This window comes from Castor canadensis, chromosome 11, assembly GCF_047511655.1.
Source record: "Castor canadensis chromosome 11, mCasCan1.hap1v2, whole genome shotgun sequence".
NCBI lineage: Eukaryota > Metazoa > Chordata > Mammalia > Rodentia > Castoridae > Castor > Castor canadensis.
Window position 1 is genome coordinate 12,248,882 of NC_133396.1, and position 22,588 is coordinate 12,271,469.

Sequence of the window (22,588 nt, forward strand, 5' to 3'; positions counted from 1 at the left end):
TCTTTTAACAAAGTTGTTAATTTTACACTCCAATAATGTGTGATGTAACTTTTGTACACTTGTTTGTCTCTTTTAGCTCACCATCTGAAGATAAAGCAGAAAATGCAAGTCTGGCTATAGCTGGTCCAAATCTAAGTGATATTATATTTAGATTTCCATACTCCAAATATTCTAAACCACAATCACCATCCTCCTTATTTTTCAAAGCTCCCACATATGGAGTTCACTAAGAGAGAGCTGGTGTTTAAAACCTTCTGCTTATACACATTCCTTAAAACAGCCAATTTAAAGACAATTCAGACATATTGCAGGCTAAAGGACCACTCCCACAAGTGTGCACTGAACTGAGAAAAGGGAGAGTCTGTGGTTTGTCTTTAAGATAGATTCATGTCCTAAGCAAAGGGCACTAGATCCAACAGGTGGGCCATGCACCACCAAATAAGGAAGGAAACTAGGTCCCCCTGGTGTTCGCTTTTTACAATGACTCTAAAGACACAGAACAAGAAAAATGACAAGAGAACTTACAAGTTGGCTTTTCATGCAAAAACTCACACCCCATCAAAATTACCTCGGTGACTGTAGATTTTCTAGAGAGGAAATTGGATAGCAAGCCCCGTGCTCCAGAACACTTCAGCAATTGAGCATAAAACTGAGAGGAAATATAAATTTTGGCCATGTCAAGAAAGCAAGTGTGCTAAACTTGCCTTCTGCCCTAGCAATTTGCTGCCCTAGAGTTCAACTTCAAATACCTCTTCTACCCTGACTCCTCCCATTCTTAGTCCCATCTTTGCCTAGAAGTTCCAGCCCTATAAGTATCTACAAGGTGGCAGGTGGAGATCAACCAGTGTCCTCAGGAGAACTCTGGATCATCATCCTCCAACCGCCACCTCCACAAATCCCATCAGCTCTTTCTAAATATATCCAGGACCTGAGTCTTAAGCCGACTCCACCCAAGCCAATATGATCATAACTGGATTACTACAACTGCTTCCACTCCTGCTACGCACCACCGCTCCTTAATTTCCCTCAAAGCGGCCATGGTCATTCTTTTAAAGCACAAATCAGACAAATCCTTGAAGACGAACCCTGGGTAGCCCACCTGATGCTATTACTCTCCCCTTGCTCTGCTGTGCTGGTCTCACTGGCTTTCTTACTGTTGCTGGGAATTGTTCTTATTGTTCTAAGCCTCAGGTTTCAACACTTGGCATTCTCTGTGCCTGTTATACCCTTCCCTTAGAAGGGTACATGTATGTACCGTGTACATACAGCACAGGGTACATACAGGGTACAGTATGTACAGTGTGTGGCATGACCTTTTAATTTGGTCACCTCTAAATGTCACCTACCTGCGAGATAAACAAAGGGAGGAAAGGTTTATTTTGGCTCAATAGTTTCAGAGGTTGCAGTCCCTGGTCATCTGGTTCTGTGACTTTGGGCTTGTAGTGAGGCACAACATCAGGGCAGGGAGCACTTTGTAGAGCAATCACTATCTCTAATTCCTGACGGTCCTATCCAAAATTGTATTTGTTTCCAATCCTTTACTCTGCTATTATGTTATGAAGTATTTGCTTACTCCCTGCTATTAGGGTAGCAGATTTTTGTTCAGCTAATATCCCCCAAGGCTCTGAGCAAGACCTAGCACATAGCGGGTGGCACTCCATTTACTATTGAACAAATTGTGCATGAATTAATGAGCTCATACTTCTTCATTGACCTTCCCTCCCTTTAATTATGAGAAAAATGGTATCTACTTACAACTCTAGCTCAAGAGAGCCTGGTGCTACTATAAAGTAGTTGGATGACCACAGGACCCTGAAAGCACTGTGCTTGGAACCTGTTATTCCAAGAACTGAGGATGGGTCCCAAGGTGTCCAGCAGTGAAGATGATAGAAGTAGGTTACATATATCTATATATGCATATATAAAATATCTTTATATATATTTATTACAATATATATTATATATGTTATAACATATGTAGCATACTTCTATCATATATATATATATATATATATATATATATATATATATATGTGTGTGTGTGTGTGTGTGTGTGTATAAAGATAGCATAGTGAAACCCACCAAATACCATTTCAAAATGGGGGTGGGGAGAGGGAGAGGAGCTAAGGGAGTATAATAGGGAAGGTGAACTTGTTCCAAGTACACTACACACAGATATGGAACTATCACAATGAAACCCCCTTGTACTATTAATGTATACAAATAAAAAGAGAGAGCGAGGAAAAAAGTGCTCAGCAGCAGTGTCCCATGTGGGCATGTCAGCTGTAAGGAAGAAATGCTGATCCATGAGCAGAGACTAAACAAAAGAGAGGGAAGAAATAAATACTAGCATAGGTATACAGATGGAGGACAGTGAGATTTTTGTTTTGCTTTATTTTTCAGTACTGGGGTTTGAACTCAGGGCCTACGCCATGAGCCACGCCACCAGCCCTTTCTGTGATGGATTTTTTTGAGGTAGAGTCTGGCAAACTACCTGCACAGGCTGGCTTCAAACCAAGGTACTCCTGATCTCTGCCTCCTTAGTAGCTAGGATTACAGGCGTGAGCCACGGGTGCCCAACCAGGACTGTGGGTTTTAACATATTGCCTATTCCAGTTTGGGGTTAATTTAGCCTGTTTTCCAGTGTTTTGTTTTTTAAGACAATTCACAATCCTCCTGCCTCAACTATCCAAGTGCTAGGATCACAGGTGTATGCCACCTCTCCTGGATCCCAGTAGGTTTTTTTTTTAATATATTTTAAATTTCTTGTTGACACATGGTAATTATACATATTTACGGGTACAGTATGACATCTCAATACATGTATAAAATATGTGAGATTAGAACAAGGTAACTGGCACATTTTTCTCCCCAGATATTTCTCATTTCTTTGTGTTGAGAACATTCAAAATCCTCTCCACCACCTACTTTGAAATATGCAATTGACTTTTTATTTTTCTTTCTTTCTTTCATTTTTAGGGATTGAACCCAAGGCCATAAATACTAGTCAAGTGCTCTACCACTGAGCTACATCTTGAGTTTGTGATACTTTTTTTTAAGTGCTCAACTGATAACAAGTGCTTTTTTACACATTGCACCTCTGTTCTTTTTGGTACTGGGGCAGAAGGACATAGACTCTTTTCTCTGACTTTGAGCAACTCCAGATGGCCCCACTTGATTAGAGAAGCTGAAAGAAAGCTTAATCTTATAAGGCCTTTTATAAACAATCTGGAGGGAAAAAAAAGAATTGGTTGGCTTTCTGGATGTCTGCATTTTACTTCCACGAAGTTATGTAGCACAGTGAAAACTGTAGGACTGGAAATTAGGGACACTGGAGATGGGGCCCTATTTTTGCAGCTGGTTTAATTCCACACCTTTTCTTAGCCACCGCGGACTTTGCGCGACCGCAGGATGAACGAGAGAACCTCCACCTTATAAACACTTTACAACGCTTTCCAAACTGGAAACGCAGATAAAGGAATTGCCAGGCCCTCGGCCATGAGAGGGGAGCGTAAAAAAAAAATCTGCAACAGAAAGTAAGAGAAAGATCAAACACCCAGGGACACTAAACCAGATCCTTTCAGCTTGTGTGTCAACACTCCCTGGCTGCCAGGAGACCTGCGTGAGCTTTTCCCTATTAAGCCTTTCTCCCCCATTGACTCCATGCCAGGGTTCATCTTCCCAGGCGGGCGAGGGCCTGGTACTAACCCAGAGCTGCACTGCCATTCAGTAAGTAGGCACAGCCGCGTGGGAAAGTGCTGAGCGTGAAACACACACCAGAAGTTAAACTTACACAGGGGTAGTGTGTTTCTGAAGGACCGTGCTGCTCCACATCTCAGAATCTACAGGCGACTAAGAGTCCAACTTTCAGATGAAGCACTTTGTAGACGCTCTACCCAGAACCGTATGCACTCACTGCTCGGAGCCATCGCCATGCTGATTTTCCAAGGCCGGGCGCAGGGCGGCACACGTGGGTGTGGCGGGGCTCCCCTGCTCGGAGGCTGGCGGGGAGGTTACCCGGGTCCTCCGAGGCCGAGAAGCCGACTCCACACTTCTGAGCCCGCCAGGGGACGTCCCTGCGGCGGAAACAGGTGGCGCGGCGCCGGCCGGGGGCAGCTGCGTCCCGCGTCTCCGGGCCGGCGCGGCTTCCTGCTCGCGAGGCGGGGAGGACAGGGCAAGGGCAGGGGCAGCGACTGCAGCCCGCTAGGAGTTCAGCATTGGGCTCCCGGGAGGGAGGCGGGAGCGACGACCTGGCCCCTGCAAAGCTTGAAATTTAAAGGTACCCACATCACGGAAATTTTTGCTTCCAAAAGCAGGCCGGGGACCGAGCCTGTGATCTCAACGCTCGGGGAGGCCCAGATAGTTGGATCATGAGTTCGAGGCTGTCTCCAGCCTGCAAGCCTAGCTCCTCAGAAGGCAGCGATCAGGAAGTTTGTGGATGGAAGCCAGCTGGGGCAAATAGTTCGAGCTCCTATCTCAAAATACCCATCACAAAACAAGGCTGAGGGCATGGCTTACGTGGCAGAGTACCTGTCTAGCAAGTGTGAGGTCCTGAGTTCAAACTCCAGTACCACCAAAAGAAAAGAAAAAAAATGAAACAATCAAGTTGAACAAAATCCTAATAAAACGTTTTGTGGACTGAAATGCCAACATTTAATCCTTTCTTTGACTTGAGAGATACTGTGGCACAAAGGAACAGCATTAAAAAATTTTTTTTTGCAGCACTAGGGTTTGAACTCAGGGCCTCCCGCTTACTAGCAGGCACTCTTACCACTTAAGCCACTCCACCAGTCCTAAAATTAACTTATTTCTTAGAGTATTTAGGCAGTGGAAAATTATTCTTTACTAGCTCAAAATCTTGTCCAGACAGCATTTGTGAAGCAAAATCTGCTTTGATTTCTGGTTAGTGAAAATTATTTCATTTTTCTTTTTTTTTGGCAGTACTGGGGTTTGAACTCAGGGCCTTGCACTTGCTAGTCAGGTACTTTACTCGAACCATATCCTCACCCCATGAAAATTAATTTTTAAACTATAAAGCTTTAATTACAATACATAAAATTTAAATTTAAAGCATTTATTTACTTACTAGCTACTGCTAACCCTAGCTCTCTTGTAAGACATAAACATATTTGAAGAATGGAAATGATGTGCTCACTGCCCCAGTGTGCTTACCAGGCTGGTAAGACAGAAGAGAAAGAGTTTGTGGCGTTTTTATTATTCACAAGGAGCTTCATTTCAGTCCAGGTGCTTCAAAGAAGGTTCTATTCTGTTACTCTGACCCTGCACAGATCAGTAAACAGTTTACTCCACTGAAGTACTCCATTCAAAAGAAAGTGCAATGTACAGCATTTCTTGTAATTGCTCCTATCTGAAGGTCCTTATTTTTGGAGAACAGCAAAGCATTTTATTATCCACTCTTTACATTCCTTAAAGGCTTCCACAGGTTTCTGCAAACTCACACTCTTCTCACGACTGTGTTTCGGAGTTACTCTTGTGTCAGTAGATGTGTCATCCATCCACCTCACCAGTGCCTTGAAAAACAAAAAGCATCCATATTTTAGCAAATCACAGCAAAACGGTCTTAGGCAAGAGAAGAACACTGGCACATTTGATAAAGATGATACACAAAATAACATTTATGACATAGTAAGTGAAATAGCACAGACCAAAAATATATATAATTGCAAATTATGGTCAAAAGTATGCAAAAGAAAAAAGATGAAAACTAAATATACTAATGTTTATACTATTTATCTTAGGATGGAAGGATAATAATTTTCTTTTCTCAACTTGCGAAATATTCCCTAAGGCATTATGCTGTGCTTTTAATTTAATACACATGTGTGTATGCATGTAAGTGTACACAAAGGCATAAGGAGACATGTCTATAAAGACAGATGTAGACATTTAAGCAGCCCCCTGAGTGAGCAATCAAACCCACAAGTAACCACATGAATGTATGCTGGTGTGTGTGGGTGCACACACTCAGGTTTGGGTACTTTCCCTCTTCCTTCTTAAAGAAAAACCACTCTTTCCTCCTAATGGCCATCACAGCTCTGCCACACATTTGGAAAGATAAATCATGTCCACACATTTATATGGTTTATAAAAATGAACTTTGCCACACATCAATATGCATTTTGTTCTACAAAGTCAAGCTCTCTTGCTCTAAATGTATGAGTAGACAAACTTCCTTCATCACTTTTCATTGAATGCTACCTAAAAGACAGTCACAGTCAAGTTGAAGTTTTTAAGAGGGGCATTTCTTTGCATTTTTTTAAACCACAGCTTTCTGCTTGTCTTTATACTAATTTCCTCTGATAATTTATAGCTCTAAAGGACCTAATAGAAAATGTCAGTTTGCTACTCAGATAACCACTTCCCTCCTCTTTGCCTCCCTGCCCCCAACCACATTTACTTGGTATCTCTCTACAATGTTGAAGCCAACAGCAGACTGCAACTTTCGTAAACAGATAGGGCAAAGGTTCAGAGGGCGCCGGTCTGCTTCTTCCAAATGGTTGGAGCCTTGCATTAGGCATGCGAGCCACTGGCAGTGTCTCAGTCCAAATATGTGTCCAAGTTCATGAGTTAGAGTCTGTAAGACATTAATATTGTGGCATTGTAGCACCGCCATCATCAACAAGTTCTACATCACTTCTTTTCCTTGCTTTTCCAAGAAGCCATTCTCACCAAACTTCACTCTGCCCAGATCTTTAAGATTTGGTATCCCTCATCACTCTAAAAGTCCCAATGCCTTCCTTACTATCCTTAATTACCTCCCCTGGACCAGGGCTTCTCCTCTGCTGCTGCTGACATGTTGTATGGTTAATTTCATGTTGTGGGAGCTGCCATGGGCATTGTAGGATGTTTTGGAGCATTCCTGGTCTCTACCCATGACATGGCAGTAGAATCCTCTTCAACTGTGACCACTGAAAATGTCTCCAGACATTGACAGATGTCCTATGGCTGGCACCCTTACTCTAGACCAGTGAGCTACTTGTTACAGATCAGATCCATGGTCCTTGGAACCAACTTTGAACACATAGTTCTAAGTATTTCTCAAACCCCAGCAAATAGTCCTGAGGAGAAGCAGAACTTCTCTAGCTGAAGGAAAAGCCTATGTCTCTCACTATGGACTAAAAGGGAAACAGGCTTTCCAAGAAGCAATGGGGGAGGGGTCAGGAAGTATAGTAGAAGTTCTCACTGCCAAAGTCTGCATGTACCAGCAGGACCCAAACCTGGCACCAGTGTTACAAATTTCAATATTAAGACATCCAGTTAAATTATGTTTTTATTGATTATTTCAGTCAAGCATTATCTATCAAAAGTATACAAATGATATAAACTGATTATTACCTTAAAGACTGATGATATATGATTTAGGCAATTAAGATCTCTCTTCTCTCTCTCTCAATGCTACTGTAGGATGCTTATTTATTTATTGCTATACTGGAGTTTAAACTCAGGGCCTCAGGCTTGCTATTGCTAGGCAGGTGTCCTACCACTTGAACAATGTCCCTAGCCAAAGTTTGACTTTTTTTTGTTCTTTATTTTTAGTAACACTAGGGTTTGAACTCAGGGCCTCCTTGCTAGGCAGGTGTTCTACCCACTGAGTCATACCCCCCCATCCTCCCATAGCATTTTTAAACAACTTGCCTTACAGGATCGCAGAAGCAAAATGCTAGTGATTTCAGGGACATAATAGTTATCAAAAATGGAATAGTCACTAGAAGATGTTCTGCGAGGCTTCTTCACCTTGCCCTCATAGTGTGAGCTATAGAAATCCTGGCCATACCGTGCGAAGCTGAATATGCCCACGCCTACAAAAGAGAGCAAGCAACCACAGGTTGAGGGTAGATTCCTGCAGGAAACATCTGTCAGTCAGTGCACATATGTATTCCTGTGTTCACACCATCTAATACACTTAAAGTTTGCCAACATAAAGAAATTTTGGTGGGAACTGAGTAGGGAAAATAAAAGGTGATGAAACTAAAAAAAAAGAAAAGAAATTTTGCCCAGATTTCTCTCTCAAAATCTTCACCTGATAACCAGTTTGCTCTGCTTGGTAAAGCTCACAGGACTTCTGGTCAAATTCTAGAGAAATTAGAAATTTCAGAGGGTATCTCCTCATAAAAAAGCCTTTCTCAAAAAATAGTTCAAATACTCCAAAAGGAGCCATGAAAAACAGCATGAGCAACAAGCAGTCATGAGTTTGGCCTGTAGGAACCCAACAAATACATCTCTGCTTCACACATGTCAGTAAGGGCTGCTGGCTTCCTTCACATTCCGCCCACTGCCCCCAATATCTCAGAATTATGTTTTGAATGACTTTAGACAATAACCTCTTCCCTCCCCAACTCTTTTAAAGTACAGCACAACTCTATTATGAGGCTGTGCCGGGTGACCAGAGTAAACACCCTGGTAACTGACTTCCTGTGTGACATTTACAGTTATATCTACCATATCTGCATGCACAGAGAACATAGTTTGATACATAACACACTGTGGGCGGTGGGCAAGGCGGGGAGCTGCCTGGACTTGCTTACATTATCACTTTTGTTTATGCCTCTCTTTCAGTTGATACTTCATAAAACAATAGTATGTTTTTTTCCAGTATTGGGGATTGAACCCAGAACCCTGCCCATGCTGAGCAAGTGCTCTACCACTGACCAATACTCCTGGCCCCTGACATTTTTTTATTTGTAAGGAAGTAAACTCAGTAAGTTTATCCAAACCAATTTGACTCAGAAAAGAATGTTCCTCACTTCGTCCTCAGAAAGTGCTAGCTGATATTTGAGATTTAGGGAAAGACAATATTATGGAAGTTAAGAAAAAAAAAAAAAACCCTAAATGTAATCATGCATCACAAGTGACCTGCTCTAACCAAACAACTGTGAGCTACTTCACATTTCTTTCCATTTTCTACAAACAGAACATCACTTTCTTTAGTGATAAGTGGTTCTCAATATAAAAGTACCAATCTTTAAAGGTCATTTGTTGTACAATACTGTCTCACTGCATAGCAGATCAACACTGATACCTTAATACATCTTATCTGAAGACATGTAGAATTTTGAAAACTTATCCTCCTCCCTAAAAAAGGATTGAAAGATTAAAATAGGAACTGTTGGGGAGAGTGTTTCCTGGCTTCCTCAAATGCACAAGATAAGTTAGCTAGCATTATCTAGGTCAATGAACAAAGTGCTCTTAAGTTATTTGTAATGTTTCCATCTCTACCAGGTTAACAACACAAGGAGGAAGTTGTGATAAGAGCTAGGTCACAATCACAAAAGTCAACAAGACAGCATTGACCCAAGTCTCTAGCACAGCATGTTGGTAGGGTCATGGGGGAGGGGGAGGGGAAGCTATAAGCTCCTCGTGTGAATGGAGAATTGAGGATGAAGGAGCCCCCATCTCTAACAGAGCCTCATGTAATATCCAAACAGACCACAGACTCTCAGTATAGTCCCAGGTATTTACTCCCCAATCCCGAAATGCTAATAACCACTCCCCTGAGTTCTGAGAATGAAGTTAGAAAAAAGAACAGCAAAAATGAAAGGGGTGGGGAAAAAAGAAGTGGAAAGATGACAAAAGGAAAAATTGGTAAAACTATGACTTGTCTCCAGACCCCTTCTCACCCCCAATATTGCCATGCAGAGTTCCCAGTGATTGGAAATTTATTATGTCTCAAATGAAAGTTTTATGCTTAAAGTCATAACACAAGTTGAGAAAGAAGCATACACTGATATAGTGTACAGTAGTCTAAGGCTATTCCATCAATGCAAGGCCAGATGAAAAGGCAAGAGGTGAAAAACCATCACAAGATTTTCACATATGTTAATGACAGCTCAAATATCCTTAATTTCACCCTGCTACAGTTACTTACTTTTATCAGCTGTTGTGCTGAATGCCTATATATGTACCAGACATTTCATGCACTTTTTATGGATACACCATTATTATGTAAATTATCTCCAAATGACTGAAATAGGTATCATAACCTCAAGGTCATGTAGGGAGAAACTCAGATCATCATCTATGAAGAGCCCACTTCTCTCTGTGGCATAATGACACCTCGCTGCAAATACTACACATTTTAAATATCAAAACTGTTACTGGCTGGAATTTTCCCCCTTTTAGTATCTTCAAATATTCTCAACTTGAGGAAGTTTCTACCAACAATGTCAAAAAGGAGTACCATCTGTCAAAGAGGCCTGTCCAAAGACGAAATTCCAGGAGTCTCTTGGGTAAAGATCAATCATTGTTACCCCCACAACACAGAAGGCATCTTCGGGTTTCTTCTTTTTTAAGAACTTCAGGATATGCCCTAGTTAGAAAGAAATGCATATGTTTGTATATATTATACATACACTTCCTTTACTAAATTCAAATTATAAAGTTGCTTCGTTCACCTGCATGAATTTGTAGGTTCTGCGTGTGGTCATTGACTCTAAAGGAACACCTCGTTGCAGAAACAGAAACTGGTTCAAGGAGTTTTACTGTCAAGCCATAGAAAAATGCTTCGCAGTAGCCCTTAAGCCACTTAATATATTCCTCACTGACAACTCTGGTGTTCCCTAGAGATCCTGTAATAGGGGAGAAAGTTTAAAGACAGACTTTAAGATGAAGAAGATATTCAGTCTTCACCTCATGAGGTCTACAAATTAGAAATTTAGAATTAGAAACAAAGCCAACTCTTAAATTCTCAGTACACCTTAATCAGTCACTAATGGTACTTGAATTAAAAAGACATCAAATGCTCATTTTAATGTCAGTTTGGCTATGAAAGTTCTGCCATTGCAATGAACATCAAAGATCATAATGTATGGAAATATCATAATGAAACCCTCACTTTGTACAATTACATGCTAATAAAAATGATCGTTAATAGTAGAGTTCTTGCCTAGTATGTACAGGCCTTGGGTTTGATTCCCAGCACTTAAAAAAATGATTATAAAAACTGCCCACTTAAGTCAGGTGTGATGGCACATGACTGTCATCCCAGCACTTGGGAGGCTGAGCTAGAGGGATCATGAGTTTGAAGTCAGTCTGGGTTACAGATCGAGTTGAGATCAGCCTGGGCTCGCTATATATAGCAAGACTCTGTCTCAAAAAAAATTGTCCATCTGAATGATCCCAAACCATCCCTGACAACAGTACCACTGCAAAACCAAACCAGAGCTATCAAACTACCAAAACATACCAATGGACTGCATATAAATCGTTTGCTTCTCTGGAGATGGTATCTTTCTGCAGGCATCATTGAAAAACTGTTCAAAGTCTTGGGGAGCCTCGGGGTGGGAGGTGATCCAGTCTGACTGTGAATGCACAGTAATAGGTCTAAAGAGATTACTGGCTGGATGGAACGCTTCATTCATTAAGCGCTGTTCCCCAGGATCTAATTTCTCATACTGTGACACAAGCCCTGGGTTCTTGGAGATGAGAGCAGTTTTTAGTGTCTGTTCAGAGTGCCGTACTATTTGCATCTATCAAAAAAAAATGTAGTCAGATATAACATGCATATCATCCAGATACATCTCTAATTCCTTCCTAGAATGGAATGAATGATGTCTAAAATGTCTTAGAATGGGCACATTTACAGTGGTTTCCCTACTTCTAATCAACTTCTTGGGGAAATTGACTGGAATTGAAAAGAAAACCATTAAAGTCATCCCTCCCTCTCATTCAGAACCTGCTCCCATTATAAAAACTAGTGAAAAACCAGGATGGAGGTTCATGCCTGTAATGTCAGCACTCAAAAGACTGAGATAGTATCATGAGTTCAAGGACAGCTTGGATTACATAGTGAGACCCTGTCTCACAACAAAACAAAAATACCCAAGCAAAAAACCTAGTGGTGACCATAAGAACATGGTACTGATACCCAATTTCCTTGTCATTTGGGTAATAATCCCAGTATTATGAAGTGACTCACTAGGGCCACATGAAAAATAACTCATCCTCTCTAGTGTGACTCAAGGATACTCAATGTCAAGCGAAAAGAGAAGTCATGTAAGTGCCCATTTCTGTAATTTCAACTGCAGGCAGACAAGCTATATTTCAGCCACTGAAGTTTATTATCTCAGAGTCATGTCACACTGAGGAAGACAGATGACTAATCAAAAGCCAGACTCACAATGACAGTTCTCTTCCATTTACTTCATGTTCCTATGGACAGCCTCCATCCTTTGAATGGGTCAAGTAGATGTTCTACCACGAGGCTTCTTGAGTTAGAAAAGGAAAAAATTGAACGACTCTGTCTAGACCTTAGACATATTTTCTAATTTATTATCTAAACATGTTATCTAATTATTTCAGTTCAATATCAGACAATTGATGGGAAAAGCTAAGCTAATATCTATTCTCATTGAACCTCTGAATTCTAGAGTTCAAAAGGGTGGCAGAAATTCCAGATCTAAGGTGTCTATAGTCAAAGTTCTTATATGAGCATAGGCTCATCCTTGCAACTACACACCTGGGCTGAAATCTGACTTCTACAGGATAAACTATAAAACAAACATAGCCCGCTGTAGTCTACCTACCTTCATAAAGGCTCCCATTGAAGTCTTTACCCTACAAGGACCGGCATGTCTGCAAAGGTTTTGTGGAGGGTGCCTTCACCCTGATTTTTTTAAAAAGGCGGTGTGAAAGGTCAGGAGGCATGCATTTCCAGGTCTAATGTGGGTGGAGATGCCAAGGAAGAGGGGAATGGGGTCACCGCAGTGGGAAGGCGGCCTGGGATGCTTGCGTCCTAAAACCAGAACACGCAGGCAAACTGGGACTGCTCATCCTAGCTGGTTGCCCCCAGCAACTCGCACTTGGGGCTCGGCCGGGTGCAGGCCGGCTCCGGTCCCGGCCAGGGTGTGGAGTGCGGCCTCCCCCGGGGACTGTCGGTTTCCCACTGAAAAGCCCGGAATCACTCCCCGGGGACACCCCGCCCCCGCGATCCTCGCAGCTTCCGCCGCGGCCATCCTTCCCACATCAGCATCCCTCCCTGCCCGCCGCGACCTCCCCCTTCCTCTCCAACCCGGCTGCCCTGCCCCGGCGGCCCCAGCCCGGCCCTGACAGTTCACCGCACCTCCGGCCCCCCGAGCCAGGCCTCGACACCGCCCTCCCACCGCTCGCGGCGCCGATGCGCGCGTGCGCCCCGCTGACCCCGCCCATTGGCCCAGCGCCTCCCCGCCCACTGGCCCTGCCCATTGGCCCAGTACCTCCCCGCCCGCTGATTTTCGCCCCGCCCCTTTCGGGGCCACGCCCCCAGCACACGTCACTCCCCCTCGCCGCGCCCCAGGGAGGGCGGAGTACTCGAGTTTTACTGTTTGAGCCGATGGTTGCCAGAGGGCGACAAGGTTCCGAAATCAGCGTCCTGGCGGGGGCGCCCCAGTCCGGTCCCCGCGGGTCGTGCCGGGTCACTGGACAGCTGGGACCAGACGCCCTACGATAGAGGCCGCGGTTCCCCTGGGCCCGCCGGGACTGCCGGTTGGTGGTTGCCCAGTGGACTGTGGGTTTGAGAGGCGCCCTCGGCGTGAGTAATTTAACCACCCAGTCCGAAATAAGTCAGCCGTGGCCGCGTGCTGACGCAGGCCTCGCGCAAGCTGCCGGGCGCCGTTAGCGGCCGGACTTCCCCTCTTCATTTGTTTAGGCGATTGCACCTGCGTTGGGGCTGAGCTAGCTCTATGGCCTAGGGCAGGCCTCCCACTTCCCGGCCTCACAGTTCTCGCTGAAGATAACCCCCACCCAAAGAACGCTTTCGGCCCTTAGAGGTTGAGGAAAGCACAGAATCCCCCCCCCCCGCCCCCGCTCCTCCACACCTGTACTGCGCCCCTAGCATCCCTCATGCATCAGACACGTGGATGGTCAGGCCAGGTAATGCCACTGAGTACTCCCCATTGCAAATCCTCCCTGCCTTTGAGGTTGCTGAGCTTTAGGCGGCCTCTGAACAAACCCACCCCCCACCTCCATTTGCTTCCATCAACCCCACACCTCCCTACACTTCCTCTTGTCCAGCCCCCACATACCTCCCTGCCCTTCTTCCTCTCCAACTCCACACATCTCCCTCCCCTTCCTTCTGTCCAACCCCACACTTCCATAACCCTCTTCCTACCCAACCGGGTTCATTGTCCCCCAGATTCACTCCATGCGCCACCCCATTTGTCCTAGCAACTTCCTACAAAGGAGCCCTGGGGAAGCGCTATCTATTATAAACCTGTTTCCCCAAACCCACCTTTTCCCACCGGTTTTCTTCCAAGGTCTCAACTTATGGAAGGAACACCCAGCTTTCTTCCCTGGACCCCATTCTTCCCCCCCCCAAGCCTCCCTCAAAAACACTCCTGTTTTCATTTCCTAGCCATCACTATAAAGCAACCTTTACTCTTGAGCTCAGGACAATTTGCCATACTCTAGATTTTCCTCATGGTAATTCTCCTTCCCAGGCTTCAGAAAGGATGCACACTCGGTGTTTGGATGACTACAGCATCTGCCTTATTGCTGCCTCCTGTACTCTTACCCACTAGTTGACTCTCCTTAGAAGACAATCTTTTCACCTCCAACAATCACCTCAGTCTCTATTTGTTCTCCCTCCTGGATGTTTGACGTTTCAAAGTTTTTTTTTTTCTTTGATCATCGTACTCATACCACCAGAACCTGAACCCATTCTTTAATAAAATGCTTAGTGGCATAACTGTTCTCAGAGTTTCGTGTTGAGAACACTGATGCATCCTTCCTAAAGTGCTGGAGAAGTAGCAGGTTTCTTACACATGACTTTTGTCCAAATGAAGGGCCATCTCCCAACCGCCCAGCAGCACTGGGGTAGAGATAACTTGAACTCTTGAACCTCTCCTTATTACCATGTGACCTGTGCCAATTACTTAACCTCTAAATTGTCTTTTCCCTACTTTGTAAAATGAAATAATAATAGCACAGACTTTATAGGGTTTCAGGGACCAAATGAATTCCTTTGGATAATGTGCTTTTTGACTGACTAGCTACCTTCTGACAACCTGAGAGATTCTTTAGCTCAGTTATCACTTCTGCTATAAGTTCTCCCTAACTTCACCCCCTCAAGACAAAGACAAAACTCTTCTTCCTGCTCATTGCTCTGTACATACTGCTATAATTGTCCTTATCACAATGATTATAGCCGATTTTGTATGTCACCTTACTCAACAGTGAGAGCTTAGGGTAGTGACTCTTTTCACATGTTTGAAACATGGAAGGTATTCATTAGATTTTTTTTTTTTTTTGAGGCAGAGTCTTGCTATGTAGACCAGGCTGACCTTGAACTTATGATCCTCCTGCTTCAGCCTCCTATGTGCTGGGATCACAGATATGGGCCACAATTCCTGGCTTCATTAGATTTTTTATTCAATTTTTTTATATTCATTAATGAGAATTCTTCATTTTACATTTAAACTGTTTAAATTCATTTCTGGGTAATGAGCTTTATGACTGCACAAAAATTTTGGAATTGCTCAAAAATTTCTGCATGGTCTCAAAGTACCTAATATTTAAAAAAAAACCAAAAAACTCTAATATTTTGGATTTTTTTTAAGCTTTTCTTTAAAAGAAAAACATTTTGTATTGGTAAGGTTGATTTTTTTTTGGACTGTTAACTGATATGCAGTTGCAGAATGAACCGTAGGCTAGGCAAACCTTCAAGAGTACTACAGGTTCTGATTTTTAGAAATCAGTGTACACATTTGGTTTGGGCTAGGGATGTGACAAAGCTCAGTGGTAGAGTACTTATCTAGCATGCACAAGGCCCTGGGTTCGATCCCCAGCACCAAAAAACAACAGCAAAAGAAATGAATGTATGTGTCAGTGGTCCAAAGTTTAAAAAAAGAAAAATAATAACAAAATTAGACAATTCCAGAAAACAGGAAAGAAATGCAACCTACATGGCAGATGAAGGATTTGAAAGATAGCTTTTACATATCAATAGGAAAAAGGTGCACACCAGGACATAAAAATGAGCAGAGAAGAAACATAATTTGAATGGTCCATTAACATAAAATTGTTCAACTTTACTAACAAAGTAAAATGAAAGTTGCTCTAGTACTTTTTTCTTACATACCAAATTGGCAAAATTATTTATTTCTCAATAATTTCAAGCTTACAGGACAGTGGCAAGAACAGTATAAAGAATCCCTCTATGGCCTTAACCTAGATTCCCCAATTGGGAGCCTTTCACCTTACTTGCCTTAAGATAAAATATTTTTCTCTCTCTTTCCCCAATTATTTCAGAGTAAATTGTAGACATGATGCCCTTTTACTCCTAAATACTTCAGAGTATATTGCTAAAAACAAGCACATTTTTGTAAGTAGTTACAGTTCAATTAAAACTTGAGTTCCTACTGATATCTCTAATTCCAGTCTAACACCACAGAGTTCATTCTAGATTTGCATTGTCCATATTTGTGATTACCTTTGCCAATAATGAGAAACCTGGCTCCCTTTGTTCACAATTTATTTATCCACTCTATGGCAGGATATGTACTGAAAGTAATTTCAAATTGCTAATCCATACCACTTCAGACAAACTGTCCTGCCAATTAGCATCCAGTAATTATTTATGATTCTTAATAGCCAGAGGATATATATTATAATATGCTCAAGTTAGCTTGGCGAGTTCTTCTCCCCAGCCTCAATCCTACCTTTCAGTGTAGTATTATTAATACGAAATATAGTTATTGGGTCATTTGTTTTTGTTTGCACTCCATTTTCAAGATTTTCCTCCAGTCTTTTTGTTCTTTTTTTGATAACATGATACTTTAAAATGTTTATGAAAAAGTTATATTTCATGATAATTTCCAATAATGATAGACAGTCCTGGCAGAAATGTGTGTAAACCAGTGTATACAGCATTTCTTGGGAACAAGAGTGACATACAGAAGTTCTGAGGAGAAATGTAGCAAGACACAGAATAAATGTTTATGCAGTATAATCTTATTTTGTTTCAAAAATACATGCTAACAAGTAATAATAGTCATTACCTACTGATGATGACATTTTGGGTGGTTTTGACTTTCTCTTTCCCTCTTTATTTATTCATTTGAATTTTCCAAACTTCCTAAGTAAATATGTATTACTTTTACTGTCTTGAAAGCAATTTGTTTAAAAAGTCAACAATGTATATAGTCATTCTTAAATATAAAAACAGCCCAGTGTGTGTAACAATTTCTCTGTCCTTTCTAGGTGGTTCCCTGTGCCTCTTTCATCCTAGCCTTTTGAGCACTCCCCATCCATTTTCCCGACAGTCTCTGATATTACCCTGATATCCCACTAATTGTTATTAACACCCAAGCCATCACTGGCTTGATTTCAAAGCCATATGCATGTGAAAATATTCCAAGTACATGTTTTTAAAAGTACTAAAATGAAAGTAGCAGTCTCCACCCCACAGGCCACCTTCCTACACGCTATTGCTCTCAGCTATTTGCCTGTTTCCCCCAGGTATTTATCCCCACATTTCGAAATATGTGTAGTGAGCTCTCTTGATCTGTCATCAGGACTTACTCTCACACTTCCCACCTCCTGTTCTCAATATGGTTATATCACAAATTTTGGTTGAATCTGTAATCAGTATTTATATTATGATTAAGCAAATGTTGATCCCTACAAAACTAAACAGGGTTTTATAGCCATACTTTCTTTCTTGTAGTACTCTTTATTTTTTTTTTTTTGCCTGGAGTTAATAATCATTTCACTTCTGCTTATTGGTTTCCTCCTAAAATTGCATAATAGTCATTTGCCTAAGTTTTTATGACCTTCTCTTTGATTATCTACTTTTTAAAAAAAAATTTCATCATCTCTGTTACAATTTGTCATTATTTTCTACATAGCTCAAGCACCCTAGTTGCATTTTTCTCTGTTCTAGTCTGATCTGATCTGATGTGGTCCTCTGTAGGCCTGCTGTATCACTGCCCCTGGGACTGTAACCTCCCTCCTCTTCTGTGTTTCTTAAATTCTGTGTCTTCCATTTTTTTCTTGGCTTACTCCTTTAGTTCCAGTAGCACATCCTCCAGAATCTTCTGGAATAAAGAAAGATACATAGAAAGAAGTACTTTGAGATCCTGAAAATGCTTTCATTCTGCCCTCATACTTAACTGAGAGTTTACCTGAATTGGTGTGGAATTCTAGGTTCCCCTCAGACTTATAAAGAATTTGCTCCAGTTCCTTCTGACTTCAGTGTTGCTACTGAGATATTAATGCCATTTTGACTCTTAGTTCTTTGTATGTTACCTGCTATTTTTAGGAAGATCTTGGGGCCTTTTCTTTGTCTTTGAGTATAAAAGATAAAAGACTTGCTCTTATCTGAGCTTTTGTATTTCCATTTACCTTATTGTCCTTAATCTTTTTTCTTTTTCTTTTTTGAAACAGGATTTCACTATATAACCCGGGCTGGCTGGAACTCACAATCCTTCTGCCTCTTCCTCCCCTAGTGCTGGGATTGGAGATATAGCCACTTCATCCAGTGGGGCACTCAATCTTGAGACTCTTATGCTTCCATTCTGAGAGATTTTCTTGTATTGTTTCTTTGATAATTTCCTTTCCTCTATTTTTGCTGAGTGATGGACTTTCAGGATGGATCCTCTGACTTTCTTATTTTTTCTTTCACATTTTTCCACCAGTCTATTTGTTACTATTGTCTAAATTTTTCATCAACTTTTTTCTATCCTTTCTTTTGAATATTTATTTTTAAATATCTCATATTTTAATAGCCAAAGCCCTTTTTGTTGTGATTGTTTATTATTTTGCATATGAATGTTTGTATCTTCTCCAAAATTGGTTTGCTGAAACTTATTCCCCAATGTGATGGTATTATAGAAGAGAGATTTGGAGGTAATTTGGCTGTGAGAGTGCAGTCCTCATGAATGGTATGCATGCCCTTATAAAAGAGAACCCAGATAGCTAGCTCACCCTTTTCACCACCTAAGGACACCTCCTATGAAGGTACAACTTATGAACCAGAAAGTGGACCCTGACCAGATACCGAATCTGGCAGCACCTTGATCTTAGACTTCCCAGTCTCCAGAACTGTGAAAAATTTCTGTGGCGTTTTGTTACAGCAGCCTGAACAGACAAAGACACCCTTTCTCATTTCATGGATTAAATGTCTTCTCTCTCTTTGGATATTAAACCTTACTGCCTTTGAAGTTTCATTTTGTTGTTTCCTATTTTGGTCTTTTTCTTTCATGTTATAACTTCCCGTAAACATCTGGTGATCCTTGGCTATCTGTTAAGATTTCATTTGGAGGCACAGAAAGTCATTGGAAGATTCTGTGTACATGATGTGGTTCGTTCCCTGGGTCTCTCAGGAAGGAGCTGGCAGGGGGCCAGCTTGTTCACTGAGAGGAGGTTCCACAGTGTCTAAACCAGAGAGTCTATCCTCTGTGGCCATCCTGGTTTTCCCAAGGAGGGGTCATTTCGCAAGTGACTGCTCACAGTCTGGAAGCAGGGTACAGTTAAAAGCCTGAAAGCCCTACGAATGTGTGTACAAGTTCTGAATCTTTTACTCCCTTCTTTTTATCCCTATTCTGCTATGCAACTCCCCCACAATCAACCCACTTTAACATGAGACATTAAGACAGTAAAGAGGTACTCACTCATTCATCTGTTAGTATGAATTCATATCTGCTCTGTTTGTTTTTCCTCTAGCCTTTAACTGATATCAACTGCCCAGAGGAAGTGGAAGTCTGATTGATCAAGAAGCAGAAACACGCAGGTAATTTAAGGTTAAAGACTCCCTCTGCAAGCTGGGCACTGGTGGCTCACGCCTGTAATTTTAGCTACTCAAGAGGCAGAGATCAGGAGGATCACAGTTCGAAAACAGCCAGGCAAATAGTTTGTGAGACTCTATCTCAAAAAAAAGAAAAAAAACCAAAAAACCCACAAAAAAGGGCTGGTGGAGTGGCTTAAAAAAAAAAAGAGTCCCTCTGTAGGAGAGTAGCATCCCAGACAGGTCTAGAGGGGTTAGGGGAAAATCTGCAGTCCAGGCCTAGGGCCTTGGAACTAGGTGCCAAAAGGCAGGAGGGAAATGGAAAAGTAAAGTAACCTGTGTATCAGTTATACTCAGAGCTAGAACTGTGTGCAAAAGAGCAGGAGCTGGCCTGTCTTCTTCCTGTACTGCAGAGACCCAGCCCTTCAAGACCAGGAGCTCAGCCCCAGTAGGTGCTGAACAGCACTGTGCAAATGAACCTGAGAACCCAGTCACCCTGAGAGTGGTGGTTTCTAAGGAAAAACACATTCTTTCTTCCAAACAGCCAACATACAAATAATCTTTTTGGACCGTGTCCTGCTTGCAGACTGGGACCTGATTCTCCTTTATAATGGGCCACCTCTGGTAGTACCAAAGGAGAGAGGCCATTAACAGAAATGAAAAGCAAGAAATCTTTCAGTCCATTAGGGTAAAAGAGGATTTTTGTAGCCTTTATTATTTATGATTTGTGACTTCAGTTACTGTTTCCCGGAACAAATGTTATGGTTCAACTTCTGTTTACAGGAGCAAATAGATGTTATCAGTATCGAGCTGCAAATTGCTAAGCAGTCAGTAAGGCCTTGGCTGCTGTGGCCTCTTCTGCAATTCTTTGATGTTTTTTGACATCTGTGCCTCAGACAGTTTCCAAAACTTACACAATCTTATGTGTGTGTATACAAATTCACCTATGTTTGTGTGTCTATATTATCTCTGTATATAGACATTGTACTTATGTGTATTATATATGCATATATAAATTGCGTATGAGTACAGTAACCTCAAAGAACTGAGCAAAGGCAGACTTTCATTTCTACTTTAAGAAAGGTCACCTCCTGAAAATTAGGAATTGGGGTCCCAAGGATCACCCATAGCATTTCAGAAGACTCAGGCAGTAATTAAGAAAGTTAGCCAGAGGGGAAGACAAAAGCCCAAAGGTCTCTGTGACTGCTGGGTGATGCTGTGATCCCCCAAGCAACTTCCCCAACTGCTGCTTCGGGACGACACCGTGGTCTCCTGCTCTATAGCACAGTCTAAAATTTTCGGTTTTTCTTTTGTGTTCCCCTTTTACAGTCTCTAAAAGAGTGGGGAAGGGCAGCACCCCAAATGAGACACACAAATGAAAGAGGAAGAGTCTCAGCACTAACCAAACTTAAAACAACCACCCACTCAACGGTGACCTTTATGGAAACACTGTACTCATCCTCTGTGTCCTTTCAGACTTTCTAGGGGAGGACATGACTGCTGACCAGAGGCCACCAGCTTCCTTTTGGCCAGGTCAGTGCAGAGCCAAGAAAGACATCTGGGCAGCCCAGAGCCTGGGTTTCTGATCTTACTGATCCAAAAAAAAAGGCCTTCTAGCCTTGGTACCTCTCAAGGCTTTCCCCCAACTTATTGGGAAGCCACTTATTCCCCGTGTGGAGGTGGCCCAGTCTGTGCTCAATGCAGGTGCCATACTAGGGGGTTACCCTTGCACCTTGCACTATTAGCATCTTGCTTCAATTTTCCTCCTCAAGACAGTCAGCAGCACCCCACTGAACCAACTGGGGAGTCCCCCTCTTGTTAACCTAGGTGCAGGGCTGGCAGGTCCCCAGAGCCCTGTGGCAAGTGATGGAAACAAGCTTGGGGAAGAGGAAACCAGAAAGAGTATCACCAGAAGTGACATTAGTGTGGCTTTAAATCATGTATGTCTTATGCAATGTACAAATGTCTTCAGTCAGCATCATGAAGGAAAAGTGGGAAGAGTTAACAGAAAAGAGAAGGGCAAAAAAAGAACCAAACCATACCAGATCCTTTTGCTCAGAAATAACCCATGTGAACACTAGCTGCACTTTCAGACATTTTCCTGGTGCATATTTTTCAACAAAATTGGGAAATTGGGACTTGTAAAATCATACATTATGACTTTTCTGTTTCTTATTCCAGCAAGAATATGCATAAAGATTTTCATCATAGCACTGTTTATAATTTCAAAAACTGAAAATGATGTGCATCACTAGCATTTCTAAATAAATCCAATGAATAAAGTTATAATCTCACAATAAACTCTTACATAGTCCAGGGTTGGGGGCATGGCTCCAGTGGTACAGTGCCTGCCTAGCCAGGACTAGGCTCTGGGTTCAAACCCCAGTTCCACCCCACCAAAAAAGAAAATATTCTGCACTCCATCAGAAAGATCAATTTCATACTGTGTTTATTAACATGGAAGGATATACCCCAAAACCTTGCTGAAATTTTCTTAAATTTTAAAACAGCATATAAATTTCATATTAAAATGTGGTTACATAAATGTGTAAAGAATGTGGCCAAAGTGTCTCTCTAAAAGGATGACTTCCTGTGCTGTTTACTTTCTTCTTTATATATTTTAGAACTATGTAAAAATTATTGTGCAATGAGCAGTTACTAGTTTTATATCTTTAAAAAACTATTCACTTTGCTGGGGGGAGGAGATAAGAAGGAATAGCAGGATGAATTTAATCAAAGTACATTATTTGCATGTATAGAAATGTCATGATGAAACTTCTTTGCACAATTAATATATGCTAATAAAAAAAAACTATTCACCCTGAAAAAAATTATGTAAATCTATGTTTATTGATATAAAATATATCATAC

The 22,588-nt window shown here is 41.9% G+C and overlaps 2 protein-coding genes and 1 long non-coding RNA gene across 7 annotated transcripts in view; 1 reads left to right on the plus strand and 2 right to left on the minus strand.

Moving 5' to 3' along the window:
* The window catches only part of Arsg (arylsulfatase G), a 119,291-nt gene extending 114,383 nt beyond the window's left edge, over positions 1-4,908 (minus strand). For both annotated transcript variants that reach the window (XM_074045277.1, XM_074045270.1), the window contains exon 1: positions 3,794-4,908. In XM_074045277.1, the coding sequence (XP_073901378.1) occupies positions 3,794-3,834 (41 nt within the window). In that variant the 5' untranslated portion in view covers positions 3,835-4,908. The remainder of the gene's footprint in view (positions 1-3,793) is intronic.
* A 150-nt stretch (positions 4,909-5,058) lies between these two features.
* On the minus strand, positions 5,059-13,155 carry Amz2 (archaelysin family metallopeptidase 2). Of its 4 annotated transcripts, XM_020179869.2 has the most exons (9): positions 13,079-13,155; positions 12,543-12,622; positions 12,137-12,224; positions 11,204-11,486; positions 10,413-10,586; positions 10,199-10,327; positions 7,657-7,820; positions 6,419-6,595; positions 5,059-5,531 (listed from the first exon to the last, which is right to left on the minus strand). In XM_020179869.2, exons 4-9 carry the CDS (start codon positions 11,484-11,486, stop codon positions 5,379-5,381), a joined length of 1,080 nt encoding a protein of 359 aa, XP_020035458.1. In that variant the 5' UTR covers positions 12,137-12,224; positions 12,543-12,622; positions 13,079-13,155; the 3' UTR covers positions 5,059-5,378. The 4 variants fall into 4 exon arrangements, with proteins under 4 accessions (XP_020035458.1, XP_020035456.1, XP_020035455.1 ...); XM_020179867.2 differs by lacking the exon at positions 12,137-12,224; XM_020179866.2 differs by lacking the exon at positions 12,137-12,224 and having other exon boundaries at positions 12,543-12,751; positions 13,079-13,145.
* Positions 13,156-13,296: 141 nt separating this feature from the next.
* On the plus strand, positions 13,297-22,588 carry LOC141413683 (uncharacterized). Its single transcript, XR_012438463.1, has 3 exons — positions 13,297-13,525; positions 19,657-19,723; positions 20,501-22,588. It is a non-coding gene; the product is annotated as an uncharacterized lncRNA (long non-coding RNA).

Bases quoted from the DNA above. Each gene is read 5' to 3' on its own strand.
- Amz2 (XM_020179867.2), bottom strand. The intron at 10,328-10,412 runs GTGAACGAAGCA...CTTTCTAACTAG, and splicing joins GAACCTACAAATTCATGCAG to GGCATATCCTGAAGTTCTTA. The intron at 5,532-6,418 runs GTAAATGTGGTT...TTGTTTTTCAAG, and splicing joins ACATTGTAGAGAGATACCAA to GCACTGGTGAGGTGGATGGA.